This window comes from Musa acuminata, chromosome BXJ3-11 (assembly GCF_036884655.1).
Source record: "Musa acuminata AAA Group cultivar baxijiao chromosome BXJ3-11, Cavendish_Baxijiao_AAA, whole genome shotgun sequence".
Classification (NCBI taxonomy): domain Eukaryota; kingdom Viridiplantae; phylum Streptophyta; class Magnoliopsida; order Zingiberales; family Musaceae; genus Musa; species Musa acuminata.
In genome coordinates, this window is record NC_088359.1 from 6,103,512 (window position 1) to 6,120,000 (window position 16,489).

General features: G+C 43.8%; 3 protein-coding genes and 1 long non-coding RNA gene across 8 annotated transcripts in view; 2 read left to right on the forward strand and 2 right to left on the reverse strand.

Annotated features, from left to right (window-relative positions):
- Positions 1-602: 602 nt before the first annotated feature.
- Positions 603-3,317, reverse strand: LOC135652717 (uncharacterized). Its single transcript, XR_010502181.1, has 2 exons — positions 3,209-3,317; positions 603-1,452 (listed from the first exon to the last, which is right to left on the reverse strand). It is a non-coding gene; the product is annotated as an uncharacterized LOC135652717 (long non-coding RNA).
- A 1,137-nt stretch (positions 3,318-4,454) lies between these two features.
- Positions 4,455-5,905, forward strand: LOC135652344 (uncharacterized). The gene is made up of 6 exons (XM_065173189.1): positions 4,455-4,974; positions 5,046-5,148; positions 5,243-5,308; positions 5,377-5,538; positions 5,599-5,695; positions 5,768-5,905. Exons 1-6 carry the CDS (start codon positions 4,455-4,457, stop codon positions 5,903-5,905), a joined length of 1,086 nt encoding a protein of 361 aa, XP_065029261.1.
- Positions 5,906-6,319: 414 nt separating this feature from the next.
- Positions 6,320-15,052, forward strand: LOC135582287 (cysteine protease ATG4B-like). Of its 5 annotated transcripts, XM_065172731.1 has the most exons (10): positions 6,338-6,456; positions 7,121-7,263; positions 11,501-11,917; positions 12,025-12,110; positions 12,193-12,243; positions 12,378-12,763; positions 13,299-13,437; positions 14,204-14,259; positions 14,378-14,448; positions 14,528-15,052. In XM_065172731.1, the coding sequence occupies exons 3-10, from the start codon at positions 11,725-11,727 to the stop codon at positions 14,737-14,739; spliced, it is 1,194 nt and encodes a 397-aa protein (XP_065028803.1). In that variant the 5' UTR covers positions 6,338-6,456; positions 7,121-7,263; positions 11,501-11,724; the 3' UTR covers positions 14,740-15,052. The 5 variants fall into 5 exon arrangements, with proteins under 5 accessions (XP_065028802.1, XP_065028799.1, XP_065028803.1 ...); XM_065172730.1 differs by lacking the exon at positions 7,121-7,263 and having other exon boundaries at positions 6,320-6,456; XM_065172727.1 differs by lacking the exon at positions 7,121-7,263 and having other exon boundaries at positions 6,322-6,456; positions 11,452-11,917.
- Positions 15,053-15,414: 362 nt separating this feature from the next.
- LOC103970936 (remorin-like) overlaps positions 15,415-16,489 on the reverse strand; it is a 1,129-nt gene continuing 54 nt past the window's right edge. The window contains exons 1-5 of the mRNA XM_009384848.3: positions 16,407-16,489; positions 16,291-16,332; positions 16,109-16,196; positions 15,922-16,003; positions 15,415-15,731 (exon numbers count right to left, since the gene is read on the reverse strand). The exon at positions 16,407-16,489 is cut by the window's right edge and continues 54 nt beyond it. Coding sequence (XP_009383123.2) covers positions 15,522-15,731; positions 15,922-16,003; positions 16,109-16,196; positions 16,291-16,332; positions 16,407-16,489 — 505 coding nt within the window. The 3' untranslated portion in view covers positions 15,415-15,521. The remainder of the gene's footprint in view (positions 15,732-15,921; positions 16,004-16,108; positions 16,197-16,290; positions 16,333-16,406) is intronic.

Consider the following 16,489-nt stretch of genomic DNA (forward strand, 5'->3'; position numbering starts at 1 on the left):
CTAAAATCATAATGCAAGCTTCTCTAAAGAAAAAAAAACCTGTAAAATTAGAGGATCAAAAGATGCATCAGAAATTCTAGCCCACAAAAAAAAAGAAAGAATTTAAGAAAAAAGATCACCTAAAAGCATAGCCTTAAATGATAATTAGAGATTTTGCATATTGTTTTAGATACCACTTAAGACATGCACATGACAAATATAGTTGTTTTAGATACCACTTGAGCTTTGGAGGTGATTGGATTAATTGGAGTAAGCTTAGGTGTTTATCAGTGATTGTGTGGCAAATATAGTTTTACTTTTGTTCTGACTAAATATGCACATGACAACAGAGCTCAAGCATCATACTTTATAAAAAGAACAAAAACAATAGACATTACAAATGAATTCTTGTGATTTGTTCCTTGCTGTCATTACAAATTCACAATGAAAGTACTTTGATGTTAATTTTTTGTCATTCAACACCAAAATCACACATCTGAGACTGATAAGTGTGTGGGTATATATATATATATATATATATATATATATATATATGTGTGTGTGTGTGTGTGTGTGTGTGTGTGTGTGTGTGTGTGTGTGTTAAAAGTCTACAAATGTGCTCATTTTCTTTGGTCACAACCTCTGCCATTCAACTTAAGAACATGTACATCAAAGTAGTTAATGTCTGTTAGAACAACAGAAGACACGATATAGCACAGAAGAAAAGGAAGAGCCATATCTGATGCAGAGAACTCTCCACCTGCATCTGCTGCCTTCTCAGCCTTGGACTGCTCACACCCAATGTGAGACGATGCGAATTTGAGTAGTATATGCTTGCTCCATGATTCCTGAAAACCCAAGGAAGAATGGAGATAGCTAAACCACCAAGCACACTCCCAGTTGTTGAACAAAACCAAGGTGACGTCTGTGGTGAAGAAGAAGACTCTGATGTGTAACTGTTGCCAAGACCAGCATAAGAGGGGTAGTGGTGTTGATGGCGAAACTGAGGCTGCTGGGCTTCATTCATCCTAGGGGAATCGTTCTCGAGTGCCGAAGTAATTGTTGCACCATCACAGTGATGGTGAAGGGTCGGTCGATGTGGGACAGCAGAATCTCCCTTGGTGCTGTGCCTGCCGCGACCGTAGAGTGGGATGAGGGTATCCTGAGAGAGAAGGGCCTTGCAGACAGGGCACTGCTGATTAGATATGCTCTCAACCTGCATCCATTTGAAGATGCAAGGCCAACAATAGAGATGACCGCACAGTGTGACCACTGGATCAACGGCAAATTCCAAACAGATGCTGCAGTCAAAGCAAAAATTCATGGACCGTGCCGAAGCAGCATCATCTGATGCACCACACTTCATCAGTGGTTTCTTCTCTTGCAATTTCTCTGCCTCATGGTGACAGGAGCAACCACTAATGATATGGGCTTGGGGAATGTCTTCAACCTCCTACTACACCTGGAATACTTCTGCAAGATGGTCACACAAACTGGATGAAGAACATAATGCAACAAAACGGAGCCATGCAAGACTCAAAGATAAACTACGGCACACACTACAAGGTATGGTACTGTTGACACAATCAACAGACAGGGACCACATTGGCCTGTTCAATTCTGTAGATGCTAACCAGTTCATATAAAAATCTGTGCCAGTGGATAGAAGATAACATTGTCCTTCTCATGGTTGATAAGAAAAGGAACGGCAAGGAGCATATAGACCAAGACAAGTTGTTCGGCATGGAGCCAAAGTGGTGTTTGTCCTTTTGTACCATAGCCAAACAGAAAAGGGAGGACCACTGATAACTCATGGAAACACAATGCCATGCATGGACACTTCCAGAACACCACCAAAATTCAATGCAAGGTTGATCAGTGAAAATGACAAACATGTGACGATGACAAGGAGTTGGTTCACAAGAAAATGGTGATCGTCATAGGGTTTATGGTTATCAGGAGTGGAACATGAAGCAGGCAACAGAATCTGCAGATATACCCAACAGTATAAGAAATGGAAGAGAAGAAACAGGGATGCTTTAACCAGAACTCGCTTAAATAATTCAAACTATTGATTGAAATAACATATGCCTTCTGGCAATTGAAGCCATTGAATTACGGCAACAATTAGCTGTTGCCACAATTATTGTCCTTAATACAGGATGCAACAATTATTGCCCTTAATACAAAGAAGGCATGACTTGATAACAAGAAACCAAGATCTTGTTGTTCCTTCACAGGTATAATGGACTTTTATGATTGTTCGAGCTTAAAATTATATTTTCTGAAGCTTATCTACTTTATGCAATATGCTTTAATGCACAAAAGGCCCATAAAACACTTACCAACCACCCCAATTTACCATTTTAAGGGCCATGACTTGTGATTCAAAAATTTTATATCTTCACAGAGAGAGAGAGAGAGAGAAGGAGGAGGAGGAGGAGGAACAATTAGAACCCAAATAGCAGCGAAAGGCAAACATTAGTCTCCATGATTTATAATTAAATTCATGATTTCGATATCTATTGCATAAAAAAAATTCCCCACACATGTGCTAACAAATCTTCCAAAAAATTAATCAAAGAAATTCTTCATCGATAAAAGAGAATAGTCATTAACATCTAATTGAGTTTATATCACACTCAGATATCACACCATCGAGATAGGTTCTTAAACTAAGAGGAAAGAATCAGAGGAACCAGGCAAAGCTTCAGAGGATTATCAACCCACAAAAAGAACAAGAAACATGACACAAGAAATTTACACACCTAATTTTTCAAGCACAACAAAGATGATCTCTTTTTCGTCAAACCATCCCAAAAGATGGTCATTGAACCAGCCAAAATCCCTACCTAATAAGATCAGAGTTTTATGGAAGAAGAACATGGAAAATGGACAGATCTACATACGAACAGCCACCATGAACAAAACCCATCCGATCACACGTTCCTCAAAACCCTCAGAATCAAAGCAAAGACCTATACCCCTCCCTGCATTACAACACATGTGACACAAAAAGTTCCTTTTTCCCCTTTCCCTCTATGTTGCTCGTGAAAAAAATCAGTCGAGTACAGGAAGATAGGGCGAAAGATACCAAATTTATCACATCGTTGCATCAAATCATCGTTCTTCTGAATGAAAACGAAAACGAGAACCTCTAAAAAGGGGGGAAAACTGCAAGCAACACAAAGCAAATATCAGAACAGCTAAAGAAGCTCCACCCACATACCTTCCCAAGAGCAGGAGAAGGTGATCGATCTATTTATGTTTCCTTCGAGCTCACGCGAGGAGGAGTCGGGCCAAGCGGGACTCGGTATTTATAGACGAAAGCGAAGCAGGGGAGAGACATCCACTTCGCACGTGCCACGCTTCTAACTTCTTCTAATCCTCAATAATAAACGTATAATTAATTGTATGGGGAGAAAAAAACCAAAATCTTTCGCTTACGTTCCGCTGACTTACCTAACGTTGGCCCATGTGGCCCCCGATTTTTAGGCAAATGAGAGTTAGGTATATAACGAGCCTGTGAATCAATAGTAATCGTTTTACACGTCAATAATGATGGACTTCTTAGGTTCTTGCCGACAAAGGTCAGAGTCAATCAATGTTCAGTTTCGAGTCTATCTTAGAAATATGTCTGACCAAATCTCGTAAGTCAACAATAGTTTAATAGAGTTGATAAAGTGCTGAAGTAGATAATTACGCGTGTCATGTGGTCATCAATAGATCATGTGATCGTGGGTTAGGTGGTCAACTCATGAGGCCGAGTTGACATTCTTATTACTATCACACTCTAATCTCGTACGTCCGTTCCTGCTTAACGTGTCAGTCAAATGATAACGGACGTTAATAAGACGAAGATGGCGTGTCAAACATTTGACGGTGACACAATCAACATGTGTCAAACATTGTCTTGTATATCATGTAATATATTCTTGGTCTTAATTTTTTTTATTCTTTCAACATAAGCTTGGAATCTCTTTGGTAAGGGATAACATCTTACAAGGCAAATTAACGTAAGCCTCTAACTTTCTTGGGGGGGAAATCCAATGGCTTGCAATGGTCTTCTAATGACAACATAAGTTATATTCATGTTGGAGAGTTAAATGAGTAAATTATAAACAATCACTAAAGATAGAAAAGAAAGATGCATGAGAGTTTTTATCGTTATCGACACAAATCTTCATAGTAATACAAGAAATAATTAGATGAAGACAATATTTAGCCCATGATGAATGTTGTGCTATTAAGAGTTCAACAATAAGTTGAGCTTTTATGCATATGAAATATATATATAAGTAATTTTGAGATTATACTATACCGCGAAATCTTATAGGACGCATCGGATCCATCAACTGTTAACTGACATGAAATAACGGTCACATACGTCCGAAGGAAAGCTATAAATGTGAAGCCACCATCTTCCCTACACCGCCGACCACTCAATCCTCCAAAGAAGCCGGCCTCCGGAGAAAATGTCGAAGCCGGTGGTCGTCGCCTATCTTCTTCTAGCCGTCGCCATCCTCCTCCTCCTCTCCTTCTCCAGAGCACCGCACATGGCCTCCAGGCATCCGCGCAGTCGCCGGCTAGCCCACCCCCACCACGTCGCCTTCGACCCTCTCCTCGTCCAGATCGAGCGCCGGGCCGAGGAGCGCGGCCTGCTCGACGTCGAGACCTTCAAGCGGAAGCTGGACGACATCTGGGCGAGGCAGGATTGGAGCAAGATGGCGGAGGAGATCGGCATCCTCGATGAGTACTTCGGCGAGGACGGCCGGCTTAACCTGACGGAGAGATTGGCGTATCTTTTCCCGTTGTTAGATAGGTTACCGCAGGACGGGGGAATAAGCCGCTACGAGCTCGAGGTCTGGAATCATAGGCAGGCGTTGGACCGGCTGATCTACCACACCGAGCGGAAGATGAAGCTCCACGATCACGACGGAGATGGCGCCGTAACGCTTCCAGAGTTCCTGTCGTATCTCCCAGACGAAGAAACAGGTTTGCTTTGATGTCTTGTTCGTGGTACTCCATCTATGTTTCGCTTGTATGATATGATTGTCGCCGAACAGCAAGGAACAGCAAGGAACATGGGGAACCTGGGTGGTGGAAGGAGCAGTTCTCTAATGCAGATAGGGATGGCAATGGCTTTCTCAGTGCATTCGAATTCAATGAGTAAATGCATCGTATTGTTTGTTGGACGAATTCATATACGTGTAAGCATGCATGTGTTCCTTATTAGCAAACAAGCAATCTTCTTGTTGTGTAGTTTCTTACATCCCGAAGACAGCACCAACCCAAAGATACAGCTATGGCTGCTGAAGGAGAAACTAAGGTATTAGGTCAAGGTTCTATCTTGTGTGTTCTGGTATGTAGTATTCATCTACATTGTTTGGGGCTCAGGGAAATGGATGAGAACAAAGATGGGAAGTTAAGCTTCGTGGAATTTGGCGGTAGAGCGCAGGAAATATATCAAACTTACACCGAGTTTGAAGAAGATGACCTCCGACACCATGAACTCAACGTTGAGGATGAGTTCAGAAAGCTTGATATCAACAGAGACAGGTGCATATATCTTCTCAAAGAACTAGAAATGATCTGTTTTCTCATACGATCTGTTTCCAGATTTCTGACAGCTGAAGAACTGAAGCCTATCATCCATCGACTCTACCCCGGAGAGCTTTCCCAATCTAAATATTATACCAAGTACTTGATGCATAAGGTATCTTTCTCCAAGAGAAAACTTCGTACAGTTCATCATCTTGGATGTCGTTGACACTCATATGTTATGCAGGCCGATGACGATGGAGATGGCAAGTTGACGCTGGAGGAGATGCTGCACCACCAGTATGCCTTCTACAGCACCGTCTTTGAGGAACAGCAGGTTGACGACTACGACGACTATGATTACCATGACGAGCTCCGGCGATGATCGCCATGAATGCATGCACTTGTTTTGGGATGTCAGTTTGACCCTACATTTTTGTGTGTGTAATGTGATGAACAATATAATTAGAGAGCAATTTTGTCCATTATTTAATTAATATTTGTGTAATATGAAGGATTTGAGGAGACCCAATCGAAATTTTCATCACTTTTATGCCACTCCCAATTAAGCGTCTTACAATCCAGCTTCAAACTCGGGTTGAATTGAACCTAATCGATCCAGTGAAATTGAACTCGGGTTCAGCTCGATTTGAGATATGGCTCGCATTGGGCTCGATGGATTAGGCAATAACGTTGAAGCGGCGACTCGTCACGTACGCGTAAAGTCAAGTCAACGCGGTTCAATGACACGCACGACAAAACCAAAGCCGGTCCGACGGGCTCGATGGATTCCCGACTCCAAACACTATAAATTGCGGTCGAACCAACCCTAGAACAAGAAAAGGGGGGCTTTTGAGTAGGAGATTTTCCTGAGTTCGTCTTGGAGATCGATGCCAAGTCGCGCTGCCGTGATCCTGCTGGGTCTCTTGCTTGCAGGTACCTTCGCCATCCGGCGTATCGGAGACGATCTGATCTCATCTCCTTCGTTCTAGGATTTGATCGCTAGTTCTCGGTTTGCTTAATGAATGGATGAATTAATTCGTTTTGCGGGGAGTCGCGTTTTTATCGGCTTCTTTACCTTTTCTGTTTTTCTTGTACTAATGTAGGATCTGATATTGATTAGTGATTTATTTGCGAGGGGAGCCGGAGCATATGATTTGTTTGTTCATAAATCGAGGCGTAATCAGCTTGGAATTGCCCTGTGATCTAGAATTTGTGGATTGGTCTAGACGCTTGAGCTTGATGACTCATGCTTCTGATATTTCTTGAATATGTTTTGTCAAATGTTTGGAACTCGAGTGATTGACTTCGAATAAATTCTTGTTGTTTCTACGATGCATGATTGGGATATAAGCTTTCCTTGCAGTTAAGATTGCGTTGAATAAAGCATGTCCCCCAATTTTGCTTTTCTTTCTTTTGTTGAAGTTGGATTAGAGAAAAAGGAGTGGGGTTTGTTTTTTTTTGGGATGAAAGAAACGGCTATTAGTTGTTGGATATGAGCATTAGCCATCGAGCTAAACTATTTTTCACATGACGGTTATGGTATAAATACCATCTTGGCAACTAGGAACTATATTCGTTAATGTTTAATGATCCCCAGGTGTTGGGGAACCTTATGCCATGGCTGATGGAACAGCACGACTTGGTCTGATCCCGAGTGCGCAGAGCCGCCCACATGGCTGCTTGAACTGAGGTGGTCGGCATCAAGTCGGGTCCAGGCTTCATCTCCAGAATCGATCCAAGGTAGAGCAAGGAGTTTCTCTTCCTCTTGTGTCGGGTTGTTGCTTCGTCGTTGAGTTCCTGCACACAGGCCGAGGTCGGGACGGGGATTTCCCGACTCGATCCCTTCGAAGCTCAAGTCAATGTTGAGTGGAGTCAGGGGGAGTTGAGGTTCGAAGTCCAACCCCTGATGCTGGTCAATAGGTTGGCTTTTATGCCTGCGAACGAAGGTTGATCGTACATGGTTTGTTAATGGTCATCGACTTCTCGGGCGGTCGGCTCGTACCTTTCGTACAGGCACCAATCGATCTGCACGAATTAGCACTGTGCGGCGTCGTTCCAAGCTTTCCGGAGTGGCTCTGTACTATGTGACACCATCTTGTATGGCCTCGGAAAGCGTGGGAGCAGGTGGTCATCCCATCGGAGTTCGAGGTGTTGCGTCGACGCAGTGCACCACATCAGCCCTGAGGCTCTACGTTGGCGCTGACGTGGCTGCTGACTGTTGTCATGGGGGTGGTACTAAAATATACCCTATCATTCTCTCCCCTCCACAAAGAGGCGTGCCCCAGGTTCCTCGTGGAGGGAATCGGGGCATAGCTTGGTGCCTTTTGCTGGCTGGGTCGACTGTCGTGCTGGGATTGGTGGTTCGGTCGTAGGTTGACTGGGAGCTTCTATTCGGGAGTTAGATTGGTTGAGCAACACTACTCGGGCGTAGGATTGGTCGAGCAATACTGCTTGGGCGCAGGATTGGCCGAGCAACATTGCTCGGGCATTGATTTGGTCGAGCACATTGCTTGGGTACTAGGCTAGCCGAGCGACATTACTCGGGCATAGGATTGGTCGAACAACGCTGCGTGGGCACAGGTTTGGCCGAGCAACATTACTTGGGCATCGAACTGGTCGAGACGTGACTCCACGAGGTGTAGCTTGGGCATTGGATTGGCCGTGAGGCGTGGTTCGAGCATTGGACTGGCCGAGATGCGAACTCGGACAATGGACTGGTCGAGACGTGACTCGAACATTAGACTGGTTGCGAGGCGTGGCTCGGGCATCAGATTAATCTGGCCAAGATGTGACTTAGACATTGGGCTGGCTGCGAGGCGTGGCTGGGGCATTGGACTGGCTAAGATGCGACTTGGATATTGGATTGGTCGCGAGGCGTAGCTCGGGCATTGGATTGGCCGAGACATGACTCAGACATTGTTTGGTCGAGGTGCACAACTCAGACACTGTTTGGCCGAGGTGCACGACTTGGACACTGTTTGGGTGAGGTGCGCAACTCGGGCACTGTTTGGCCAAGGTGCACGACTTGGACACTGTTTGGCTAAGGTGCACGACTCGGACACTGTTTGGTCGAAGTGCACAACTTGGACACTATTTGGCTGAGGTGCACAACTCGGGCACTGTTTGGCCAAGATACACGACTCAGACACTGTTTGGCCGAGGTACACTACTCGGACACTGTTTAGCCGAGGTGCACGACTCGAATACTGTTTAGCCGAGGTGCACGACTCGGGCACTCTTTGGCCGTGGTGTATGGCTCGGACACTGTTTGGCCGAGATACACAACTCTGACATTGTTTGGTCGAGATGCACAACTCGGACACTGTTTGGTCAAGGTGCACTACTCGGGCACTATCTGGTCGAGGTGCACGACTCGAACATTGTTTGGTTGAGGTGCATAACTCGAGCACTGTTTGGCCGAGGTGCACGACTAGGGCATTGTTTGGCCGAGGTGCACCATTCGGGCACTATTTGGTCGAGGTCAATCGAGGTGCACAACTCGAGCAATGTTTGGCCGAGGTGCATGACTCGGGCACTATTTGGCCAAGGTGCATGACTCGAACACTGTTTGGTTGAGGTGCACAACTCGGGCATTGTTTGGTCGAGATATATGACTCGGGTACTGTTTGGTCGAGGTGCATGGCTCAGACACTGTTTGGTCGAGACGCATGGCTCGGACATTATTTGGCCGAGGTGCACCACTTGGGCACTGTTTGGCTGAGGTGCACGACTCGGGCATTGTTTGGCCGAGGTGCACGACTCGGGCATTATTTGGCTGAGGTGCATGACTCGGGCATTGTTTGGCCGAGATGGTTGTCGCCCCTCCCTCCCACCCCTTTCTTTTTTTCTTTTCTCTTTTTTTATCTGCACACCTTAGGCTCATCTACTTCCGGCCTCGTCGTGGCGGACCCTCTTGTGCTTTCTTACCACTAGTGCCTTAGTAGCAACATACTGGTTGGCTCGCTGAAGCATCTCGAGGACGGTCGCTGGTGGCCTCTCGACCATCGACCAAAAGAACCTTGAAGGTCGTAGGCCCGTCAAGAACACCTGCATAACCAAAGAGGGATGGGCATCTGGAACCCCTCGGATCTCAGTAGCGAAGCGGGTGACGAAGAGGGAGAGGGATTCGTCCTCCTTCTGCCTTATCTCGAGGAGCATGGCCGCGGACGGTTTAGGTCGCGCGCTGGCTAGGCAATGAAGCTCGAGTTCCCTTGCAAGCTGATCAAAAGACGAGACCGAGGACGACCTCAATCGACTATACCTCATCCGAGCCAGGCCTCGGAGGGTGGTAGGAAATGCCTGACACATCAGGGCGTCGGAAGTGCCATATAGGCTATACGCGCTTGGAAGGTGGCGATGTGCTCCGTTGGATCAGAGCCACCATCATAGGCCTCCAGCGTTGGGAGGCAGAAGTTGAGGGGGATAGGCTTGTCCTGAATTTCTTGGGCAAAGGGAGACCCAACCGAGGTACTTTCCCCGAGCTCCTCGGATTTACGAAATTCTCCTTGAACCTCGTCTAGGTGTCGATTTACCAATCGCAACTGGGCCCGGAACGAGTCGTTTGTTAAGTTGGACGATAGGGTGTTGGCTTCGAGGAAGGTCGAGGTAGCGTGTTTGGGCACGAGGGCGTTGTGCTCTGTCGTTGGCCTCGGGTGTCCCGATTGCTCCCCGGTTGGGGGGTGGGCATCTGGAGCCAGAGGTGGCTTGTCGAATGGGGTGGTATCGTGAGGTGTAGGGATGAGCGTAGGTTGTATCACGGGTGATGGCCATAATAGGAGAACTGTCTGCTGAGCTAGCTGGTGTATGAGGGGTGCGATAGTCTGCATCATCCTAGCTAACGCATGCACCTGGTGGGTGAGGTTGAGGAACGCCTCGGCGCGAGAGTAGGTGGCTGTCCCATCGGAGGCCGAGGTATCGTGTCGATGCAGTGCACCATATCAACCCTGAGGCTCCGCGATGGCGCTGACGTGGCTGCTGACTGTTATCGCGGGGGTGGTACCAGAATATGCCCTATCACCAAGCGACCAGTAACTTTATTGCCGGAGTGTTTATTACCTACCTGGCAAGGTATGTAGTTTCGAATAATACCGCTCGTACCGAACGGTATGTACCGGTCCGTCAGTTGACCGGTATACGGATCGCCCGTTACCGGACGGTGTATATATATACCGAACGGTATACTGTATCGTACCATACCGAACGAATGTCGAAACGCCGGTACGGTACGATATTTCAAACCTTGCTGCCTGGCATGGTTTATGGATTCTGTTCAAGGTGTCCGGACTTCATTTCTCTCATTTGATCAGCCGGCATCTATGAATTGAACAAACCAGCTTGAGCCCATAATAATTTTGATATACCGGATTTCTGTTCTGTCATTTCTATTATTTCATTGTACAGCCTAATGATCTTATGTGTATTCACCTTTTGGATTAATTTGTTCATGTTGTTGCATCACAACTTATCTGTAACAATGCCTCATCCTGTTTACCTCATTTCTATTTTTCTTTTTCTTGCAAAAAGAGTTTATTCTTTGCGCTACGTCATTTGATAGTCCATATGCATTACCTATATGTAATCAAACTAGTTGATTTTCTTTGTGCATTGTTGCTAAATTTTGGTGCTTATTTAATGGGTCTTTTTCTCCTGTCACTTGGCTTTGTATGGAATAGAGTTCCTTTTTTTCTGTCCAATGATTCAACGCCCACAAAATACAAATATTCGGAAGCCATTCTTCTTGATATAATGCATTATTTGTTTATTATATTGTAGTTAACTTGACATACAAGTTTCTAATTCCATCGATACCATTAACTTGATCTTCTTTTGTTCATTCTTTCTCCTTTTTTATGTCATTTTGATGTAGATGCCTCCCTTTATGCCAAGCTTTTGTTGGTATGAAAAATGTGGTGTGTGGTTGGTGTCTAGGTAATGACGGCCTTGCCTGAGAGAACTGTGGATTCCAAATTTCCTGCAGGAGACTCGGATGATTCAGCAGATAGAGAACCAGTAGCTACAAATTCAGAACAAAAGGCTATTGAAAATAAGTCTTTAAAGGCTTCTTTCTTGACAAGTTTCTTCACATCCACTTTGTCAATCTTCGAAAGACGCTCTGATTCATTTTCAGTTGAAAAGAAGCCCACCAAATCCAGAAGCTATGGCTGGACTACAGCTGTGAGGAAGGTTGTGACCAGTGGCTCAATGAGGAGGCTTCAAGAGCGTATACTGGGGACAAGCAGATTTGACAATTTGAGCATGACCAGTCAAATATGGTTTCTTGGCAAGTGTTACAAACTATCACTTGAGGAATCATCACAATGTTCTGATCCTGGCAATAGTTATGCTGCTTTTCTAGAAGATTTCTCATCGAGAATTTGGATCACATACCGGAAAGGTCAATTTACCAAAGTGGCTATCTTATAAATTTGTCAGGCGAGAGGCTTTCTAATGATTCTACTTGTAAAAGACAATCTAAGCTCTTCCATTGTGAATTTTCTGTAGGTTTTGAACCCATTGGTGAATCAAAGTTCACATGTGATGTCAACTGGGGATGTATGATCAGAAGTAGCCAGATGCTTGTTGCTCAGGTATAAATTCCATTTATTAACATTTTCCATCTAATAATACTAGTGATGTGTGCTTATGTTGTTAGTTAAAAATTGCCAACAGGCTTTGATTCTTCATCATTTGGGGAGATCCTGGAGGAAACCCTTGCAGAAGGTGAGTTGATTTATCCATGAGTTCTTTTAGTGCTTACGGAAAGATTTAAAGAAAAAAAGAAATTTCTTATCTGTAGTGATGAATCTTGTATATTTGTTATATATGAATGCTTCTATTTTCTGCTGATTTTGCAGCCATATGATCTTCAGTATGTTGAAGTTCTGCATCTTTTTGGTGACTCAAGCACATGTGCCTTTTCAATCCACAATCTGCTTCAAGCTGGGAGGGGTTATGGTTTAGCTGCTGGATCATGGTTGGGTCCTTATGCCATATGCCGAACATGGGAAACCCTTGCTCGTGCTAACAAAGAGCAAGCTGAACATGACAAATGTAAAGAGAGCTTGCCCATGGTTCTATATATTGTTTCAGGTGATGAAGATGGGGAACAAGGTGGAGCTCCAGTTGTCTGTATTGAAGTTGCTGCAAAACTCGGTTCGCATTTTAGCAAGGGACAACTAGAATGGGCACCTATTCTTTTGTTGGTTCCTTTGGTTCTTGGACTAGAAAAAATCAACCCTAGGTAAACTTGAAGAAATTAATCTTCCTTGGATAGCATAGTGATGCAGCAGTATCTTTTCTTTTAGGTGCTCTTATTTATCTTATGGATCTTACTTTGACATCTATTGTCGTAAGAGCTAGGGCATTCACCGGTGAGCTTTTTTATAACATTGAATTATACAGCATTAATCTATGAAAGAAACCATTTCAAAACAAGTCTGGCCTCAGGTAATGAGATATTGGCAAAAATGTCTCTCTCTCTCTCTCTCTCTCTCTTCCCCCTAGTCTTTTTACCTATAGTAATGCTTTGCTTCTGCTGAAAAACCAAATCATATAAAATGATGTGATTTTCTTGATTTCTTGATTGTTAGATGTGTTATTACTAATTGCATACAACTGATTCTTTTCTCTTTTTCGGTGTGGGGGGCTCTTCTATAAGAAATAGCACTCTGTACATAGTTGAATTTTTTTTCAATTTTTTTACAATGCATGATCTGTTGAAGTTAAATTTATTGGAAGTCCAATATATGCTACTTAGTAAGCCATACTTCTTGCAGGTACATTCCTTTGCTTTGGGAAACATTTACATTTCCACAAAGTGTGGGCATTTTAGGTGGAAAACCTGGGGCCTCAACTTATATTGTTGGCGTACAAGATGACAAGGCATTGTACTTGGATCCTCACGAAGTTCAACCGGTAAAGAAGTTTCCATCATCATTCTCATCAGATGTGTAGTTGTGATGTAAAACAACCCTGTTTGGTAGTAATATATGATTAAGTTTCCACATCATCAGTAAAAGCGCAAAAACCCTTGTTCTTGAAATTGTTGTTTGGATGCGATCCTGATATGTTTCTTCTGGGATGTGACATGAAAAAATTATGTAATCTTGTAGCTGACAACATATACATATCAAGATTATATTTTTCTTCCCCTTAATTGTTCCATGTGAAGGTGGCCCAGCATGGAGGTATGAACTTACAACAGCTTGAACCATGCCTAAAAGATTTTTGCAAATCACATAACCATGCCTAGAACTACGAGCATAAATCTGTGACACTTAAACATGTCATAATTTGTATCTCTGATTTGCTTACAACTTCTTAATTGTATGTGATCCTTCTGTCTTTCCAGTTCCTTTGGCTAAAACTCCAAACCTAGGTGATAACTGTTCTAAACAAGAGTCTCTAAACCCATTGCATTTCTTGCTTCTGGTAGGCATTTTTCTATGCTCAGATTTTTATGGAAATGGTTTTCTCCATTGCATCAGATGAGCATGTGACTTAAGTCTCCGAACTCTGTGTTATGTTGTCCTTATTTTTCCTTTGGGAGTAGCCCTACTATAATGCAGTTAGTGATATAGTTTTGACCCTTTTGCCTTCTTGTACCCAATTTTGCAATTGTAAACTATATGTTCATTCAAGCCTCTGGGGCTCACTGAATAATTAATTATGAATGGAATAGGCTGTTGATATCAGGAGAGATGATTCAGAAGCTGATTGTACTTCATATCACTGCAGGTTTGCTGTTTCACCTACATAAAGAAATTTAGGCTGCTGACATTGATACATAGTTGCTTCTTGCTTTTTCATTAGTTATCTTTTTTTTCCTTTGCTTACTGTTGCTAATTGGTTCCAGCACTGTGCGACACCTGCCATTTGACATGATAGACCCATCATTGGCCATTGGATTTTACTGCAGGGATAAAGGTTAGTTGATCTTCTTTTAGAGGGTTTCTCCAAGTATCATTTAGCAGGTTTCATACACTTGATTTGTTAAATAATGCAGGTGATTTTGAAGACTTCTGTTCCCGTGCTTCTCAGCTTGCAGACAGCTCAAATGGAGCACCATTATTTACTGTTGTCCGAAATCTTCAGCCTGCAAAACCAATTCCCTGCCATGTAGGTACAGATCACAACAGAGGAATAGATGATACCTCTGTGGAAAACTTCAGTGACATTGGTGGTCAGGTCCACGAAGATGAATGGCAAATTCTATGAAGAGCCACATATACAGAACTCTTCATGCGGTAAAAGCTCAAGTGTCAGGTTTTATAATCTTCTTGCAGAGATCAGCCTAACCTGGACATCGTTAAAAAAAGCTGAAGCTTGCTGGATTTCTTTTGGATCATTTATTCTTTGTTAATTTCTTTCAACATTCTTGTACATGTTAAAGGAAGGAAAACTCCATTGCTTAACCATAGAAAGTAGTGCATGAAACGAAAGGATTAATTTCTTGTAAAGACTGGCAGTAATTATTATTGTTATTGCTTGTTGTACTAATATCCTTTTAATGTTCTCATGGTTCTATTCAGGAAGTCTTCAATCTGATCAAGTCTGATCTCTATTTCATGGTTCATTATTCAGGGAAATTGCACATTGCTCCTACGTACTGTCGCCTTTGCAATTTGTCCATTTGCATTAGTTATTGTCTCAGTGTATCCTTTTTGTTTAACCTCTCTCTTATATTCCCCCATCCTAATGTTATTGTTCTTCTTGTTCTTGTTTCTTGTTCTGTGGTCTTGTTCATGTTCCAGTTATCGTTGTCCTTCTTCTTCTTCTTCTTCTTCTTCTTCTGAGATTGCTCGATGAGTTGCAGCAACAGAATTTATAGGAAAATATTGCTGAGTTTTAACACGAAGCAGAATTGATTCTGTGAGTATGGATTATGTAGGCTTAACATGTCAAAACCCGAATCTATTGTTTACTACGACAGCAACACCGGCAGATCTCGCCACATTTGGGCAACGGATTACATTTTGACTCTCTCTCTCTCTCTCTCTTTAGGGGCTAAAGGAGCTAAAGCAGCCCGCTCCCTTCTTCGGGGTGTGTTCGGTGGAATGATACTTGGCAACAGCCTCCTCCGCTCTGAGGAGCTCCTCCCCGTGCTTCGACTCCACCATCGCCCTCCTCCCCTCTGCTTCCTTGTGTATCATGGCGATCTTGTTCTTCGCCTTCTCTTCGGAATCCGCCTTCTTCTTCTCCAGCCTCTCCTGCTCATTCATTCATTTCTCTCACGAGCCACGATTATAATTTAACGGAGTGACGATTCCAAGTTCGATTAACACACAAAACATTAGTCTGCTATGCGCCTCGAGTGAATGCTCAGAAGCTCATGCTGGCTTTCTTTCTCGTTTCTTTTCGGTTGAATAGATGCAAACATTCATTTAAAAGGCCATTTACCTCATTCTTTTTTATCTCAGCCTCGATGGTTGCCATCTTCGTGTTCTCCCATGAAAGAATGGATGACATCTTCCTCTGAGCCCTGTTTGGCACTTCAACGATAATGATCAAACGGAAGAGATATAGCACCAATGATCATCTCCGATCCAGAATCATGATCGTCAAATGCTAATCACTGATCTCTTACTTGTTGTCAGCTTTGGTCTTTTCACCTGCGCTCCATGCTCTGATCAAAGAAATCCTCTTGTCATTCTCCACCTGTGCCAGTAGAGCATCTGCACACCCACCATAGCTAGCAAATGCATAAGAGAATCCACCAAGAGACCACAAGCTTTAGCTGCTACGTTTCAGAAGTTGTCAGATTCCAACCTCTGTCAGCTGATCCTCCCATGCCCTTCTCTGAAGAAGAATCTGCAAGTAAAGCAGAAAAGGTGATGCAGGAAGAGGGACGAAGAAGAGACAGAGACAGAGAGCAGAGGCCGTACTCCCCATCAGAGCTTTGAACTCCTTCGGCCTCTTCAACACGGTCGGTGAGAGGACCTCATTCTCGTCGGCCGCCTCCCGCACG

Bases quoted from the DNA above. Each gene is read 5' to 3' on its own strand.
- LOC135652344 (XM_065173189.1), top strand. From the start codon at position 4,455: ATGTCGAAGCCGGTGGTCGTCGCCTATCTTCTTCTAGCCGTCGCCATC. The intron at 4,975-5,045 runs GTTTGCTTTGAT...GTCGCCGAACAG, and splicing joins TCTCCCAGACGAAGAAACAG to CAAGGAACAGCAAGGAACAT. The intron at 5,149-5,242 runs GTAAATGCATCG...CTTGTTGTGTAG, and splicing joins AGTGCATTCGAATTCAATGA to TTTCTTACATCCCGAAGACA.
- LOC135582287 (XM_065172730.1), top strand. From the start codon at position 6,411: ATGCCAAGTCGCGCTGCCGTGATCCTGCTGGGTCTCTTGCTTGCAG. The intron at 6,457-11,500 runs GTACCTTCGCCA...AATTTCCTGCAG, and splicing joins GCTGGGTCTCTTGCTTGCAG to GAGACTCGGATGATTCAGCA. The intron at 12,764-13,298 runs GTAAACTTGAAG...TACTTCTTGCAG, and splicing joins CTAGAAAAAATCAACCCTAG to GTACATTCCTTTGCTTTGGG.